The sequence below is a fragment of the Trichomycterus rosablanca genome, chromosome 11 (genome assembly GCF_030014385.1).
Source record: "Trichomycterus rosablanca isolate fTriRos1 chromosome 11, fTriRos1.hap1, whole genome shotgun sequence".
Taxonomy (NCBI): Eukaryota; Metazoa; Chordata; class Actinopteri; order Siluriformes; family Trichomycteridae; genus Trichomycterus; species Trichomycterus rosablanca.
In genome coordinates, this window is record NC_085998.1 from 27,893,512 (window position 1) to 27,909,622 (window position 16,111).

At 39.9% G+C, this 16,111-nt stretch overlaps 1 protein-coding gene across 1 annotated transcript in view; it reads left to right on the forward strand.

The window, feature by feature from the left end:
* Nucleotides 1–324: 324 nt before the first annotated feature.
* The window catches only part of cttnbp2 (cortactin binding protein 2), a 105,558-nt gene continuing 89,771 nt past the window's right edge, over nt 325–16,111 (forward strand). The window contains exons 1-2 of the mRNA XM_063004130.1: nt 325–611; nt 9,102–9,209. Of these exons, the coding sequence (XP_062860200.1) occupies nt 531–611; nt 9,102–9,209 (189 nt within the window). The 5' untranslated portion in view covers nt 325–530. The remainder of the gene's footprint in view (nt 612–9,101; nt 9,210–16,111) is intronic.

Here is a 16,111-nt window from a genome sequence, read left to right on the forward strand (position 1 = left end):
CCCTAGTAGACCTTAATAGACATTAACAGACCCTACTAGACCTTGACAGACCCTAGTAGACCTTAATAGACCTTGACAGACCCTAGTAGACCTTAATAGACCTTAACAGACCCTACTAGACCTTACTAGACATTAACAGACCCTACTAGACCTTAACAGACCCTACTAGACCTTAATAGACATTAACAGACCCTACTAGATCTTAGATGTGCTCAGACAGTGGCGCTGTGAATGGTGCGCGCTCCCGTCACTTCTCCCGGTGTTTGCAACCCTGCTCAGGTTCATGCGCGCACACACACTACCACTCGCAGCTGGAATACAGCTCGTTCCACGCCTACGCTGAATAGCTCGAGCTGTTCGCCAGACTCACCGCTTTGACTCGCTCTGACTACTCGGTTCGTTTTGCTCTCATGTAAATAAGCGTGTTTTCGTTCGGCAGCGATTCGTTTTGGGTCAAATCCGAGCCGAATGCGTAAGTGGACGCTGTGTGAGGCGCGCTCACTCCAACGGTCCGCTACTGAGAGAAGAACATGGCGTCGGAAGGAGCGACAGGGGAGCAACCGCCTCCGCTGCAAACACTGCTAACCGCTGGCCATGGAAGCGTCGAGACGGTCAGTGAGACACTCACATCATGCTTTTTATCTCCGCACCTCAGAAATGAGCACGTTATTGTGTAAATGTATGTATTTTAGATGTTTATTATTGCATGTACATCCACAGTGGTGCTGGAAATGAATGCTGTGGTGCCTGTGGACTGACTGGTTTCAGTCTCTTGTGGTTAGAATGAGAGCTGTCGCTTTTAGTGCATCAAAATAAACATTAACGCTGCGTTAAATTGGCTGTTATATTGAATTAACGTTTTGTTTACACAAATAAACATTGTGGTTTTCATTGAAAACGCTCTTACAAAGATACTGAGCATTAGTAATAACCAGCGGCGCAGTGTTTTTATATTTATGAGGCTTAAAAAGGTTTTTCCATCCTTACGCTGTCTGAAATGATCATTATTGGGATCTCTTGAATCCCTTGATCATCATTCCTTCATCATCCTTCTTTAAGAGATAAAATGAAAATATGAAAGCTATTATGACAGGTATAATATGGAAAAGGTAATGAATACATGAACATCAGATTGTGGGAGATACATGGGAGTAATGTTAAGGCCAAAAACCTGCTTTTACTGGCCCAGTTATGGGAATCCACTAGGGCTGCAACTATAGATTATTTTTGTAATGGAGTATTCTATCGATTATTTCAGCGATTAATTGAGTAATCGGATAAGAAATACTTTGGCTTTAATAAAGAGCAAAAATAAATATGTATAAGATTAAATAAGACATGTCTCTCAAAACAAACTGTACATTTTTATTCCTTGTGTACAGGACAGTTTAAAGAGAACATTTTGATAAGCAAAAATAAATCAAATACTTTTAAAATGTATACAGGCAACCTAAAACTAAGGCATAATTAAGCAATAGAACACGAGAGGGAGTGTGTTATAAAATATTAAAGCATAAATTTTATGCGTGAGCCGTAGCTGAACCCTTTAGTTCTAAAAGCTGCACAAATTAGAGGCGATGTTTATGTATTATTGTTTATTATTATTTATACAACAGTTAGTTCCGACCCTACAATCTGATTGGTTGAGAAGCGTTCTAACCGTGCTGATATTTGTGAGCCTTCGGCTCGTGCCTGCGACCAAATCACAGCCGTGATGTTATTCGCGAAAACACACGACCTCAAGTGTTTTATTGCTTTTATACAACAGTTTTTACAAAATAAAAAAAGAAAAGAAATCAAAGAAGCCCTGAATTTCATATTGAATATGCTTTAATATTAACAATACCTTCCGCCAAAAGGTAGTTCCACAACGAATGAGTTGCTGCTATGCAACGCTAAAAATTCCCTACCCTGCCTTAACACGGTAGGCTAAAAAAGGCATATAGTTTAACACTACAAAGTAACGCTAATTTGGAATAAAATAATAAGCCAATATGAATAAGCGAAAATAAAAGGAAAAGGAGAAAAAGCTAAAAATAAAATTAATTAAGAATTAAAAGATAGAATTTAGTGATTTATTAGAGTTATTGCGTTATTTGTATATGTTAATCTGCACACTTCCGTATCAATTTCTGGATGTGTATGAGCACAAATAGGCCTACAAAACAACCGGCGGCTTGTGTGCATGAAGCTTGTCATTACTGGCAACCAGAGGTGGAAAGAGTACTAAAATTTCCCAGACGTGATTTTTCTTTAGCGTTTTTATTTACTCAGTAACGGATGTGATTTAAAATGTAGTGAATTACAATTCCTAATACAAAACACACTTAAGTAAAAGTAAAATTACAAGCTGTAAAATCTACTTTAAAAAGTACAAGTACACAAAAAAACTACTCAATTACAGTAATGCGAGTAAATGTAACTTGTTACTTTCCACCTCTGCTGACAACGCATCAGCGGAGTAATACAGTTGTGGTGTGAAAAGGCCGTGCTGTTATCACAAATGTCTAGAGATGGGGTTTTTGGCACCGATTCCGATCTCCGATCTCCTTTCAGGGACATCTGCCGATAGCCGATTGCGATCGGGGGTGGGGGGGGGGGGGGGGTTGGGTAGCAGTAAATAAAATAAATAAACTTAAAAAGAGCCTCACAGTGAAGATAAACCGGAGCAGCGCGCGCGCTTGTGTGTGTGTGTTTGTGTGTGTGTGTGTGCCCTTAGAAGAGACGCCTTGTTCACTGTATCGCTATAAGTGATTCATTGATTCACGAGTCATTTTTCGCGAAGCGTAAGTTTCTCTTCTCAGTTATCTCTCCGTGTTTACTGTTATTAATTAAATGTCGTGGTTTTAAATAAACACCAGCTACTACAGAACATTTTGTGTGACTCTCTTACATTAAAAAGCTTCATTAAAAAGCTTAATTAAACTGCTATTACCACAGATCTGTAACCGAGTCAGACTCGTTCCGTCTAAGGAGCTAAAAGTTCAGCAGATGATCCTGAACTAACGAATTTGGTAATGAATAAACTTTTGCCTCTGATTGGCTCTGTAACGTTTTCTGTTCTCATCTACATCACAAGTAAGAACCGCTTACGATTTACCAAAGTGAACCAGGAGTTTATATAACGTGCTGATAGAATCGACTCAGATGTGACCGGGTTGAATTATCTTTTTAAAGTAAATATTACAATCAGCAAAATTACATCGTATGTATGATGCACAACGTTAATGATGTTATTTTAGGTCATGAGCTTTCACGATGGTTTCTGTACGATGGTTGATGAATGGTGATGTGATGGTTGGCGCGTCGTAGCTCAAAGTCTGGATCAATCCACTGAGCTGTTAACTTAACATGATCTTTATATATCACACGATCGGATCGGCTACTTTTAGGAAATATCGCCGATCGCCGATAGCATATTTTGATTAAAAATCGGCCGATACCGATTCATAGCCGATCGATCGTCCCATCTCTACAAATATCAGCACGGTTAGAACGCTTCTCAACCAATCAGATTGTATGGTCGGACCTAACTGTTGTAGAAATAATAATAAACAATAATACATAAACATCGCCTCTAATTTGTGCAGCTTTTAGAACTAAAGGTTTCAGCTACAGCTCACGCAGAACATTTATGCTTTAATATTTTTTAATAAATTTTTTCCAGCTTAAAATGATCTCAAACTTTCTGTGGTTTTCTCTGTCCAGTCTCCTCTGTTCGCCCCTCGCTATTTTCTCTCTCTCTCCATTTTGCAGTCCGCGCTATCAAATCTCGGCTGCGTCCTAAATCGCACTTCTATACTGAACAGTATGCAGGAGCGGCGAACGTGTCCAAAAAACGTAGTATTCATTGAACTGTACATGAAAAGTACCCGGATTAAGTCCTGTTAAGTACTGTTTATGTATGAGATTTGGGATCCAGCCCTGGGCTTCTTCACGTCACCTGACCACAGCGTGAACGCTTTGTGCAAAAGTGCAAGACACCGTGAGCTGTAAATAAATGTATGGATTAAACGATGCCTCGATGCGAAAAATTTGAATAGATGATTTTTAGTAATCGAATTACTCGAGTTTCTCGAGGAATCGTTTCAGCCCTAGAATCCACACCATATTTTATTCATACAAATGTAGGACTTGTTAAAGGAAACATGTTAATAAATAATTGGAGACATATAACATGACAAGAACCAACCCAGATACAGTAACAGCAATCACAATCTAAACATGCCCAGTGGCCTGTACACAAATGCTGAGCCGGTCTGGTTAACACTGATTTTGTATCAAGATAGCAAAGGGAAAATATCTGTCTGAATCAGTGATGTACAGACTAAATATAGTGGTCTATGGAAATGGTGATTTTTAGATACAGTTCAGAGTGCGGGTGTTGTTTAGACTAGGAGAAAGATACAGGCCTTGATGCTTAGTTCGTACAGAGAGGGGAGGGGGCCTGTGGCTCTGTCATGATGTTTGTGGTTTGGGTCCACTTGTCCCCTTCGAAGAAATGGTCACTACAAATCAGTCCAAAGTTATTGTTGTGAATAATCATCTGATCAAGTTGACCTGTTAACCTCTTACAATATTGGGGTTCCATCCCAATACAGTTTTAACAGCTCATGGTGGTCCACATTCTTACTAAGACACTTCAGATTGGTTTAGTTTGTCATTTGTCTTTATGTTACCATGTACAGAATGAAATCTGCCTAAAGGTCATCTCGTCTGTACAGAACTGTATGCAAAATGAAATTTGAATGTAGGTAAATACTCATGTTAACCTCTTACAAGATTGGGGTTCCATCCCAATACAGTGGTAACAGCTCATGGTGGTCCAAATCTCTAGGTTGGTTTATGTTGTCATTTGTATTTATGTTACCATGTACAGAATGAAATCTGCCTAAAGGTCACCTCGTCTGTACATACTGTTTACAAAATAAATTTTAATTTGATTTAGGTGAATACTGCTGTTAATCTCTTTTAGATTTGGGTTCTATCTCTTCCATACAGTTTTAACAGCTCATGGTGGCCCACATTCTTACTAAGACACTTCAGATTGGTTCAGTCATTTGTCTTTATGTAACCATGTACAGAATGAAATTTGCCTAAAGGTCACCCTGTCTGTACATAACTGTTTACAAAATAAAATGTAATTTGATTTAGGTGAATACTGCTGTTAACCTCTTTTAGATTTGGGTTATATCCCTTCGATACAGTGTTAACAGCTCATGGTGGTCTAAATTTCTACTAAGACACTTTAATGTTGTTTTAATTTGTCATTTGTCTGTATGTATCCATGTACAGAATGAAATCTGCCTTAAGGTCACTCTGTCTGTACATAACTGTATACTAAATGAAATTTGACTTTAGTTAAATACCCATGTTAACCTTGTACATGATTTGGGTTCTATCCCTTCAATACAGTTTTAACAGCTCATGGTGGTCCAAATCTCTACAAAGACACTTATGTTGTTTTCATTTATAATTCGTCTGTATGTATCCATGTACAGAATGAAATCTGCCTAAAGATGAATAATGTTTTCAATCATCTGTCTGGTTTACTTCAGCTACTGGAATTTTAAACCTGGGGTTTATAATGTGAGCTCTTAGAAACATGAGTCTGCATCCCGAGAGAACCTGTAAAGCCCACTTACTTCCAAAGGGGCTGGTCTATATCCCTGATTGCCTTACACTTTAACTCTACGTTTATTAGGCTAATTATACTCTTTGTACTTTTACATCATAGACAGTGACATAGACACTTATATCATAATAATAATAGATTATCACTTTCACAGTGTTGAATTATACTAAAATGTATTGATTGTAGACAAAGAGAACAAGGCAGTGATTGAGCGGAGCAGAGAGAAGGAAAGAAGAGAAGAGACTAGAAGGGTGGAGGATTGGAGGCATGTTCACTGGAGATGTTTCTAAATTGGTCTAAATTTCAGTGACTCAGCTGACATAGTAGCATGTCATCCAGCCTATCTGAGCTGTTTTAACAGCCTGGGGCTCATTTATGTTTAGCATTCATCATAACAGGTGCTCTGGCTATACCACTACCCATTTCGTTGGCTCCTGCCAGCCGTAAATCTCTGTCTTGTAGGTCTTGTCACATCTCAAGGGCTTGGAAGGATATGCTGTATTTAAAACAATGCTCTTAATACATCGTATTAATGCAATGGTCTAATTTACTGTTGAGATGTCTTGGGACCGTGGTGCTGTGTTGCCATGCTGCTCAGATTAATTTATATTTTTTGTGAATTATTTAGGATGTGGTAAAGCGACTAAAACAACTGACTTGAATAGTTTTTCTTTTCTTTTTTAGTATGTCACCTCTGTCCTAACATCTACTCTTACTTGCTGTTAGAATAGAATAGAAATTAGGATATTATCCCTCCCCCAGGGCAGCTTTGCCACCACCATGGGCATTTGGATTGGTGTTTTTCAAATTGGCGATAATAATTGTAGTCATTAGTCAACGTACCAAATTATGAAACACATCATTGACTCTCATGTTGACATGGCCTTAGGCATTATTAAATTTAAGCTGTTTACTGGGGTAAGCAGTTTAGCATTCAGACTGGAGATTTTAAAGAAAAAACACTTCCTCTTACCATATAGAAGCACTTTGTAGTTCTACAATTACTGACTGTAGTCCATCTGTTTCTCTAAATACTCTGTTAGCCAACTTTCATGCTGTTCTTCAATGGTCAGGACCCCCACAGGACCACCACAGAGCAGGTATTATTTAGCTGGTGGATCATTCTCAGCACTGCAGTGATAATGACATGGTGGTAGTGTGTTAGTGTGTGTTGTGCTGGTATGAGTGGATCAGACACAGCAGCGCTGCTGGAGTTTTTAAATACCGTGTCCACTCACTGTCCACTCTATTAGACACTCCTACCTAGTTGGTCCACCTTGTAGATGTAAAGTCAGACACGATCGCTCATCTATTGCTGCTGTTTGAGTTGGTCATCTTCTAGACCTTCATCAGTGGTCACAGGACGCCGCCCATGTGGCGCTGTTGGCTGGATATTTTTGGTTGGTGGACTATTCTCAGTCCAGCAGTGACAGTGAGGTGTTTAAAAACTCCAGCAGCGCTGCTGTGTCTGATCTACTAGATGGACTACAGTCAGTAATTGTAGAACTACAAAGTGCTTTTATATGGTAAGTGAAGCCGATAAAATGGACAATGAGTGTTGTGGCTGATCGGTGCATAAAGCAGATATGCTCTGCAATTTATTCACAGGTCATCGAGTTGATTTAAGAAGTGTGCATACATTATTGTGTATCAACGAGTTAGGGATTAAAGCCTTACGTTGGAGGAGGTCATTGCCTGATTAAAGCTTTATGATTGGATGGGAGTTAATTGCCTAATCAAATTTAGGCATTAAATTGTTTTCTTGTATGGTGTGTTCGAAATCACTTCATGAATGTTAGGGTTACTAATCGATGTTAGGGTTACTAATTTCCATGAATAGTTGGATAAAATCTCTGGCTGGTAGTCCATTCATGCCAACAGTAAATCCCCCAGTTCCCTCTGCAACCAGTCTTAAGCTGAAATAAGCAGCACAGTGTTCAGAATTCTGTGCTTCTTTAGATAATATGAACCGACTTCTTTGGGTGTCATGATCTGGAGTCAGGATTTAAGAAATGGACCCTGTGATGGGTTCGCATCCTGTCCAGTGTGTGTTACTGTATAGCGCCTAGTGATTCCAGGAGAGCCGGAACCACTGAGACCCTGGTGGTTCATCAACCTGGTGAAAAAGTAATTTTCTTCTATTTGCTTAGTTAACCAAATCACAACATTACATAGTTCAGCTATTTGAAAAAGCCACACTTGATTTTAGCCAGCGATGCAAAGCATAAAACTCACTCATCCTGAACCTTACTTTCAAAGTCAGTCATTTAAAGTGCCTTTAGAAACACTTTCATTGCACTACAGTGCAAAGCTTCATAGGCAAAAGGGAAATTCATGGGAGCTAAAAAGAAGTTAACCATTGCACATCAAACAAAACATCAGTGCTTGACTGCAGTTTTGGACAAATATGCAATAACATGGGCAAACAAAAAGGGGGCAATTAATTAATTTGTGATTTACATAATTAATGATTTAAAAAAGAATGTATGAATGCAAGGCTGCAGCATTTTCTATTGTAATTTTTATAATATAAATATAGAGTTTAATTTAGAAGAAGAAGAATGCCTTTATACACCAATCAGCCATAACATTAAAACCACCTCCTTGTTTTTACACTCACTGTCCATTTTATCAGCTCCACTTACCATATAGAAGCACTTTGTAGTTCTAAAATTACTGACTGTAGTCCATCTGTTTCTTGACATGCTTTGTTAGCCTTTTTCATGCTGTTCTTCAATGGTCAGGACTCTCCCAGGACACTGACATGGTGGTTGTGTGTTAGTGTGTGTTGTGCTAGTATGAGTTGGTAGGAGTTTTTAAACACCTCACTGTCACTGCTGGACTGAGAATAGTCCACCAACCAAAAACATCCAGCCAACAGCGCCCTGTGGGCAGCATCTTGTGACCACTGATGAACTCAAACAGCAGCAATGTCTTTACATCTACAAGGTGGACCAAGTAGGTGGGATTGTCTAATAGAGTGGACAGTGAGTGGACTCGGTATTTAAAAACTCCAGCAGCACTGCTGTGTCTGATCCACTCATACCAGCACAACACACACTAACACACCACCACCATGTCATTGTCACTGCAGTGCTGAGAATGATCCACCACCTGAATAATACCTGCTCTGTGGTGGTCCTGATCATTGAAGAACAGGGTAAAAGCAGGCTAAAAAGGTATGTAGAGAAACAGATGGACTACAGTCAGTAATTGTAGAACTACAAAGTGCTCCTATATGGTAAGTGGAGCTGATAAAATGGACAGTGAGTGTAGAAACAAGGAGGTGGTTTTAATGTTTTGGCTGATCAGTGTAAATTTGAAGCACTGGTCTGTAGTTAAAACAATCCATATGGCTTTAGGTGCTGCGATTTTGCCCTACCCCACTAGTTACTACAACGAAAACCGAAAACCCCAAAAGCAAAAGTTTTCTTGTAACAATGCCCAATGTTTCCGTGTGTTTCAGAAATGTGAGCTGAACATGGACAACCTGAGCAAGCCAGAGCTTCTCACCCTTCTGAGTGTCATGGAGGGAGAACTGGAGGCTCGAGACCTGGTCATCGAGGCTCTTAGGGTGAGTTTCAGCACATAGCCCAAAACCCTGTATTCCAGTATTGATAAATATATATTTTTTTGTTTGAATGAAATCCTGAGATGTTGACATTCCTAGTTATGGTTAATAAAACACAATTATTAGTCGAATAATTCACAATGTTTCTGATCTAATCCTAAAGTTGTGATTCTTAGTCCATGCTGACACCTCCACAGTAATGAAGCAGGATTTCTGCAAGCAAATGATGCAAAATGGTCTGATAATAGGGATTTAGTTTTTTTTTTTTACTTCCTCGTCCTGCATTCATGTGAATGATCTGTGTTGTGACATTTTATTTCATTTCATTTTTACCTGTTTCATCTTAGTCAGGTTTACAGTGGGTCAGAGTCCAACACTGGGCAGGAGGCAGAAATATCCTGGTCAGGGTGCCAGTCCATTGCAAGGCTTTGGCCGTACCCCAACTCAGACATAGCCAATCCTATCTGTTCGACACTCGGCTGGTCGGTAACTAATAGGTGCTGGTCTAGCATGATAAACCGCTGTTTTGACATATGCCCAACAAGATATATATTAGACCTGGGGGTTTTAGACCTGGGGTTTTTAACAGGGTTTTTAACTAGCGATGCTGTTTATTCCGATACCATCAATACCACGATGCCGATAAGCCATCTACATCAAGAGTCGAAGCAGAGTATCCTGAACTGGCAAACCTAGCAATTGATGTACTCTTGCCTTTACTTGGCTCTGTAAAGCAACATTTTCTGCGCTTACCTTCATCAAAAGCAGGTACTGCTCATGTATTGACAGTGCAGGACAATTTACGACTAGCTGTAACTGATAGTGAACCACTAATTTCGATGATGTGCTTACAGAAACAGGCTCAGCCTTCGCACCAGATAAAGTTGGGTTGTATCTTTTTGAAGTAAATGTTGCATCAGGTTTCGCAAAATTGCATCGAATGTATGACGTGCACAATGTAAATTATATTATTTTAACTTGTTAGGAGCTTTTGCAATGGTTTCAGGATGACGGTTGATGTGGGGGGCAAATTCAAGGTCAGCACATGGAAGGGGACGCATGTCCAAAAAAGGTTGAAAACCCCTGCATTAGACAATCAGGATGTCAGGAACGAGATCAGTGAGATTCAAACGCAGATCTGCTCTGATAAAAGCGAGAGACCTACTGATAACTTTACTGATAACTTTTCTGAAATTTCGAGATGGAAACAGCGAACGTGAAGTATAGACGTAATGAAGTACGGTGGCTGCGTAGCCCCGAATATTTTTAAAAACACATTCGTTTTAATTAAACTGATTTTATTAAAACAGAATTATAAGAACTTTGAAACAGATTTTATTAGTAATTTCCACATTTTGTTTCATTTTTTTAAATTATTTATAATTATTAAATTATTTATTTTTTCGGTGCATGTAATTACTTTTCCGAGATTATCTGGCATACCACCTCGTGCTGCTTCACGTACCACCAGTGGTACGCGTACCACAGTTTGAGAACCACTGCTCTATCGGATCAGGAAATCCTTATCCATTAAATGTCTCCTTGAGATTTCTTTTGTGATGTCTGTTTGTTGTGGTATATCATTAAAACCAATAGCCTGTTAAACTTACACATTCTGGAAATCTATTTGTAATTAATGTGTTCTGATAACAGCTAGCTGAAGGATCCCTAATATGTCAGCGTGCGTATTGGGATGTTAGTGATTAACAGATGAACATAAATAAATAGCTCTCAAGAGTGAGTCTAAGAGGTGCATAGAGGTTGCCTCCAGCCTGGTTGGGTGCTCACCCTGTGCTTGAGGGAAAGCCGGAAGTTTATTCACCTACTGTCTGGTCGACGTGCCTGCAAGAATTCGCTGCTGGCCTGTGTAATGATGCGTCTGGTGGGTACACAAGTTTCAGATGAGGCATGTGTCAGCATGTGGCTCACCTTGACCAGCCAGGACACAGTGTGCCAGACAGAGGTTGCCAGAGTACACAGGGGAACTGTACATCTAAATTGGGGCAAAAAGGATAAACGTTAATGAATACATGTTTACATACTTTGATAAGTAATATTGACCTTTAATAACCTTTAATAAAACCACCTTGTTTCTACACTCACTGTCCATTTTATCAGCTCCACTTACCATATAGAAGCACTTTGTAGTTCTACAATTACTGACTGTAGTCCATCTGTTTCTCTGCATGCTTTGTTACCCCCCTTCCATGCTGTTCTTCAATGGTGGGGACCCCCACAAGACCACCACAGAGCAGGTATTATTTGGGTGATGGATCATTCTCAGCACTGCAGTGACACTGACATAGTGGTGGTGTGTTAGTGTGTGTTGTGCTGGTATGAGTGGATCAGACACAGCAGTGCTGCTGGAGTTTTTAAATACCGTGTCCACTCACTGTCCACTCCATTAGACACTCCTAACTAGTTGGTCCACCTTGTAGATGTAAAGTCAGAGACGATCGCTCATCTATTGTTTGAGTTGGTCATCTTCTAGACCTTCATTAGTGGTCACAGGACGCTGCCCACGGGGTGCTGTTGGCTGGATATATTTTTGGTTGGTGGACTATTCTCAGTCCAGCAGTAATTGATTGATCTCTACACCATCAGTCATGCACACAACATCTTTATCCCTATAAAGTGTCTTCATGAATTCCTATAAAGAAACAAATCGACCCCACTTTGACCTTTTAAAGAAAGTGATAATAGCCATAGCAGCTAAAATGGGGTTAAGAATCAAATGAACTCAGATGAGATTATTAATATTTTTAATAATCAATATTTTAGTTTAAATGTTCCTCTCTAACTTGACAGTGAATAATGGGAATTTATGTTAAGCCCAGCCTATTGATTGCATGAGGGCTTTTTTTTCCTCTTTTTTATAGTTTAGCAGGGTGCTTTGGAGAAGGGGGGCAGCTGTCCATTACACTAGCCCACCACCACCGAGATTGAGGTTCGAATGTCAGCAGTGCTATCAGATTGACCATGTATGAGGGTTGGTGGCTGAAGTCGTGCAATAGATCGCCGCTCCGTTCAGTGTATTTGTGCCTTGTTTCCAGTGCCGCGGACCTGACCAGGATAAAACGGCTGATGAAAATGAAGTGAATACTTTAGAATAGGTAGTTTTATTTTGTTCTGTCATGTCCTTCCCATTTTTATAATGTTCTATAAATCTTTGTCAGGATGTTCCCTGGGCTACTCAGTAAGCCCCCTGTGGATATTCCATGTCTAGATTTCTCCCTCCTTCCTCATCCTGTTTTCCTCCATGACAGCAATACCAAGCACATAAGTGTCAGTTGTTCCCTCTGAGAAGCAGAAATGGGTCTGATCAAATTCACTTGAATAAACATGAAGGATTTATGTTTACTTCTCATCCTGAATGTGGAACTGTGGGCTAGGTCTTGCGGATCAGAGTGACTGTCCAAGAGGCCTTTATGTACTGGGTTATTTAGCAAGCTGAAAAATTGCACTGAAAAAAGTTCTGTATCATTTTTCATCAGCGAGAATAGAACCAAATTAAAGAAACTATCATTTGATCACATGCTTGATAACCTTTTCATGCTTGGTTTCAGCGTGAGGAATGATGAGCATGTGAAAAAGATAGGGCTTCATGTTTATGACCTGAGCTTAGTGAGCTTGATGTAGTCATGTGATCTGGGAAAAAATACTGAACATAATAAGGAATTGGATTAGTTACGCACTGTCCCACTGTTTTTTCTGCACTTTATGCAGAAGTTTGTATTATTATTATTTTTTGCATTGTTATAAACATGTATAATTTGTAGTTCTACAATTACTGACTGTAGTCCATCTGTTTCTCTGCATGCTTTGTTAGCCACCTTTTATGCTGTTTTTCAATGGTCAGGACCCCCACAGGACCACTACAGAGCAGGTATTATTTGGATGGTGGATCATTCTCAGCACTGCAGTGACACTGACATGGTGGTGGTGTTAGTGTGTGTTGTGCTGATATGAGTGGATCAGACACAGCAATGCTGCTGGAGTTTTTAAACACCTCACTGTCACTGCTGGACTGAGAATAGTCCACCAACCAACAGCGCCCGTGGGCAGCGTCCTGTGACCACTGATGAAGGTCTAGAAGATGACCAACTCAAAAGCAGCAATAGATGAGCGATCGTCTCTGACTTTACATCTACAAGGTGGACCAACTAGGTAGGTGTGTGTAATAGAGTGGACAGTGAGTGGACACGGTATTTAAAAACTGCAGCAGCGCTACTGTGTCTGATCCACTCATACCAGCACAACACACACTAACACCACCACCATGTCAGTGTCACTACAGTGCTGAGAATGATCCACCACCTAAATAATACCTGCTCTGTGGTGGTCCTGTGGGGGTCCTGATCTGGTATCTGGTGAGATACTGTACTTTCTGCATAGATCTTGGCTCGCCGGCTTCAGTTTAACTGTTCCTCTCAAACTTGACAGTGAATAATGGGAATGTACTTTTTAAACCCAGTCTATTGATTGCATGAGGGATATTTTTCTCATTTTTATAATTTAACAGGGTGCCTGGGTGGCACAGCGGTCAGTTTTTGCAAGCCCAGCGCTATTGGGGTCTGGGTTTGAATGTCAGTGGCGCTATAAGCCGGCCAGGCGTCTACACAGACATGATTGGCTATTTTGTGGTGGTTGGCCGATGCCCTGTCCAGGGTTTTTCCTGCCTCCCGCCCAGACCTGCCGCGGCCCTAACCAGTACAAAGTGTTTGATGAAAATGAAATGAACATGAAAGTGTGGCTTCATTGCTTCAATTGCATTTATAGTAGAGGTGAAGAAAGATGCCGGGATTATACATGCCTTTTGGTCATTTCCTGTCCTTTACTTTGATGGCTCGTCAGTAACAAGGCACTAGTGTTGCTCTGCAGCTGTTACCTAGTTCAGCATGCCATGAATGCGCTCACTTCGACCGCCACGTGACCAGGTGCCGGAGCCATTGCTAGGCCACACAGGCAACATGCTCAGAAATAATCTCCCTTGTAGTGTTTCGTCTATATCTGTGTTTTCTGTCACACAGAGAGACAGAGAGAGAGACAAGTGACTACGTTTAGCTTTGGAGTACTGCATGGCTATTTCTGTGCTAAAGTGATGCTAGACCTTGCTGTGCTCGCAGTCTTTGCCAGCACGCAAGCCTAGTGTTACATAGTTTGTAACACCTTTTCTATACATAACAAAATGTACCAGTGTGAAACCTTCAACGATGAAGAAAAACTGAATTGTTTTTATTGTTTTATCTGCATTGTAAGGTAGTAAGAACATGCAGATCTATACTCTAAATTTCTTTTTGATCATTAATGCATCTTCATTTTGCCATTGGTGGATTTGAAATAAAATAAATGGCTTGTAGTGTCAAATAACAAATACTTGACATAGACAAACCTTTATTATCATATTCATAAACATATAATTCCAGAACAATTGCCAGTAATGTGGAGTTCACTCTTCTCTAAAGGCTTCATTTTAATTTCCTTCCAGCCACAAAGCATTAATTCATTTTGGGTAAAGGTTGAAGTCACAGCTTTCCAGGACAGTTGACTTCTTACATGCCATACTCAGAAAGGGGGTTTGAAAAACACAAAACTTCCAAAGAACTTCAAGGCAGAGCTGATCAAGTGGAGTTATAGTTTTACTACTGTCATAAGCCACACACTGAACAAAACATGGCTCTATGGGCGAAAGCCAAGGAGGACCCCACTGCTTAAAGAAAGGCATAAAATAGACATTGTGGATACAGATTGTTTTATCCGTGCTTAAGTAACTGCTTCCTTATTGCATTAGTAACAGATATAAATATACGCCGATTAGGCATAACATTATGACTACCTTTCTAATATTGTGTTGGTCCCTCGCTCAAATCCTTACACTTGCCCATTTTTCCTGCTTCTAACCTGTGATAAAATATTCACTTGCTGCCTAATATATCCCACCCACTAACAGGTGCCATGATGAAGATATAATCAGTGTTATTCACTTTACCTGTTAGTGGTCATAATGTTATGCCTGGTCAGTGTAAATCCAGTATTGTTTTTGCTGTCTTGTTTTAGAGAAGAGGTACAGTATGCTGACCAAAAAATGGGTCTATTTCTTGCTGTGGGCCCTTGTCTATGAGAATTGTTTCATATTCTTCCCATGTTTGCATTGGGTTCCCTTGGGTACTCTATTCTTCCGAAAACAAAGTTGTAAATTGGCTACACTAAATTGCATATAAATGTAAGTATGCAAATTATTGTAAGGGTGTGTGATGCCTTGCAATGAATTGGTTTCCTATTAAGCCTTATTAACCCTTTGGCACTGCCATGCTGAAATAGAATATCACCTACCTTAGTGCTGCCATGAAGCATACAAGTCTACGGGTCTGTCCGAAAACCTAGTGAGCTGCCTTGCTGCCAACTTCCTACCTAGGCAGCTGCCTAAGTAAAGAGGATTATAATAAGACATCGAATTATAAGGCATGTTATTTGGACACACTACTTAGACAGTGATTGCGGTGATTATGTCACCTAGGGCTGTCGCGGTGAGAGAATTTCCCCTTGCGATATTCAGCCTGTCTTAATATCGCGGTATGCGGTGATATCGCCATTTTTGTTTTGTTTTGGAAAATTACTTAATTTATCTGGATTTTAGAGCTATATAAACAAGCTCTATTGTTAGACCACGATTCGGTATATTATTGCTTTATAATGACAAAGATGAGACGGCTTTAAGACCAATGAAATGCGTGTTTAATGTTAAATACAGAACAGAGCAGGGATGCGCGTCTTTTCTCTATTAAAAAAAGGTTTAAATTAAGCTTCTAGCCTAGGCTAGATATACACTTTGAAACGAAAAAAAAGAGTTTAGGCTAAATATTTTAAATGCTCATCTAATCAAAATATGGTAAAAAAAAAAAAAA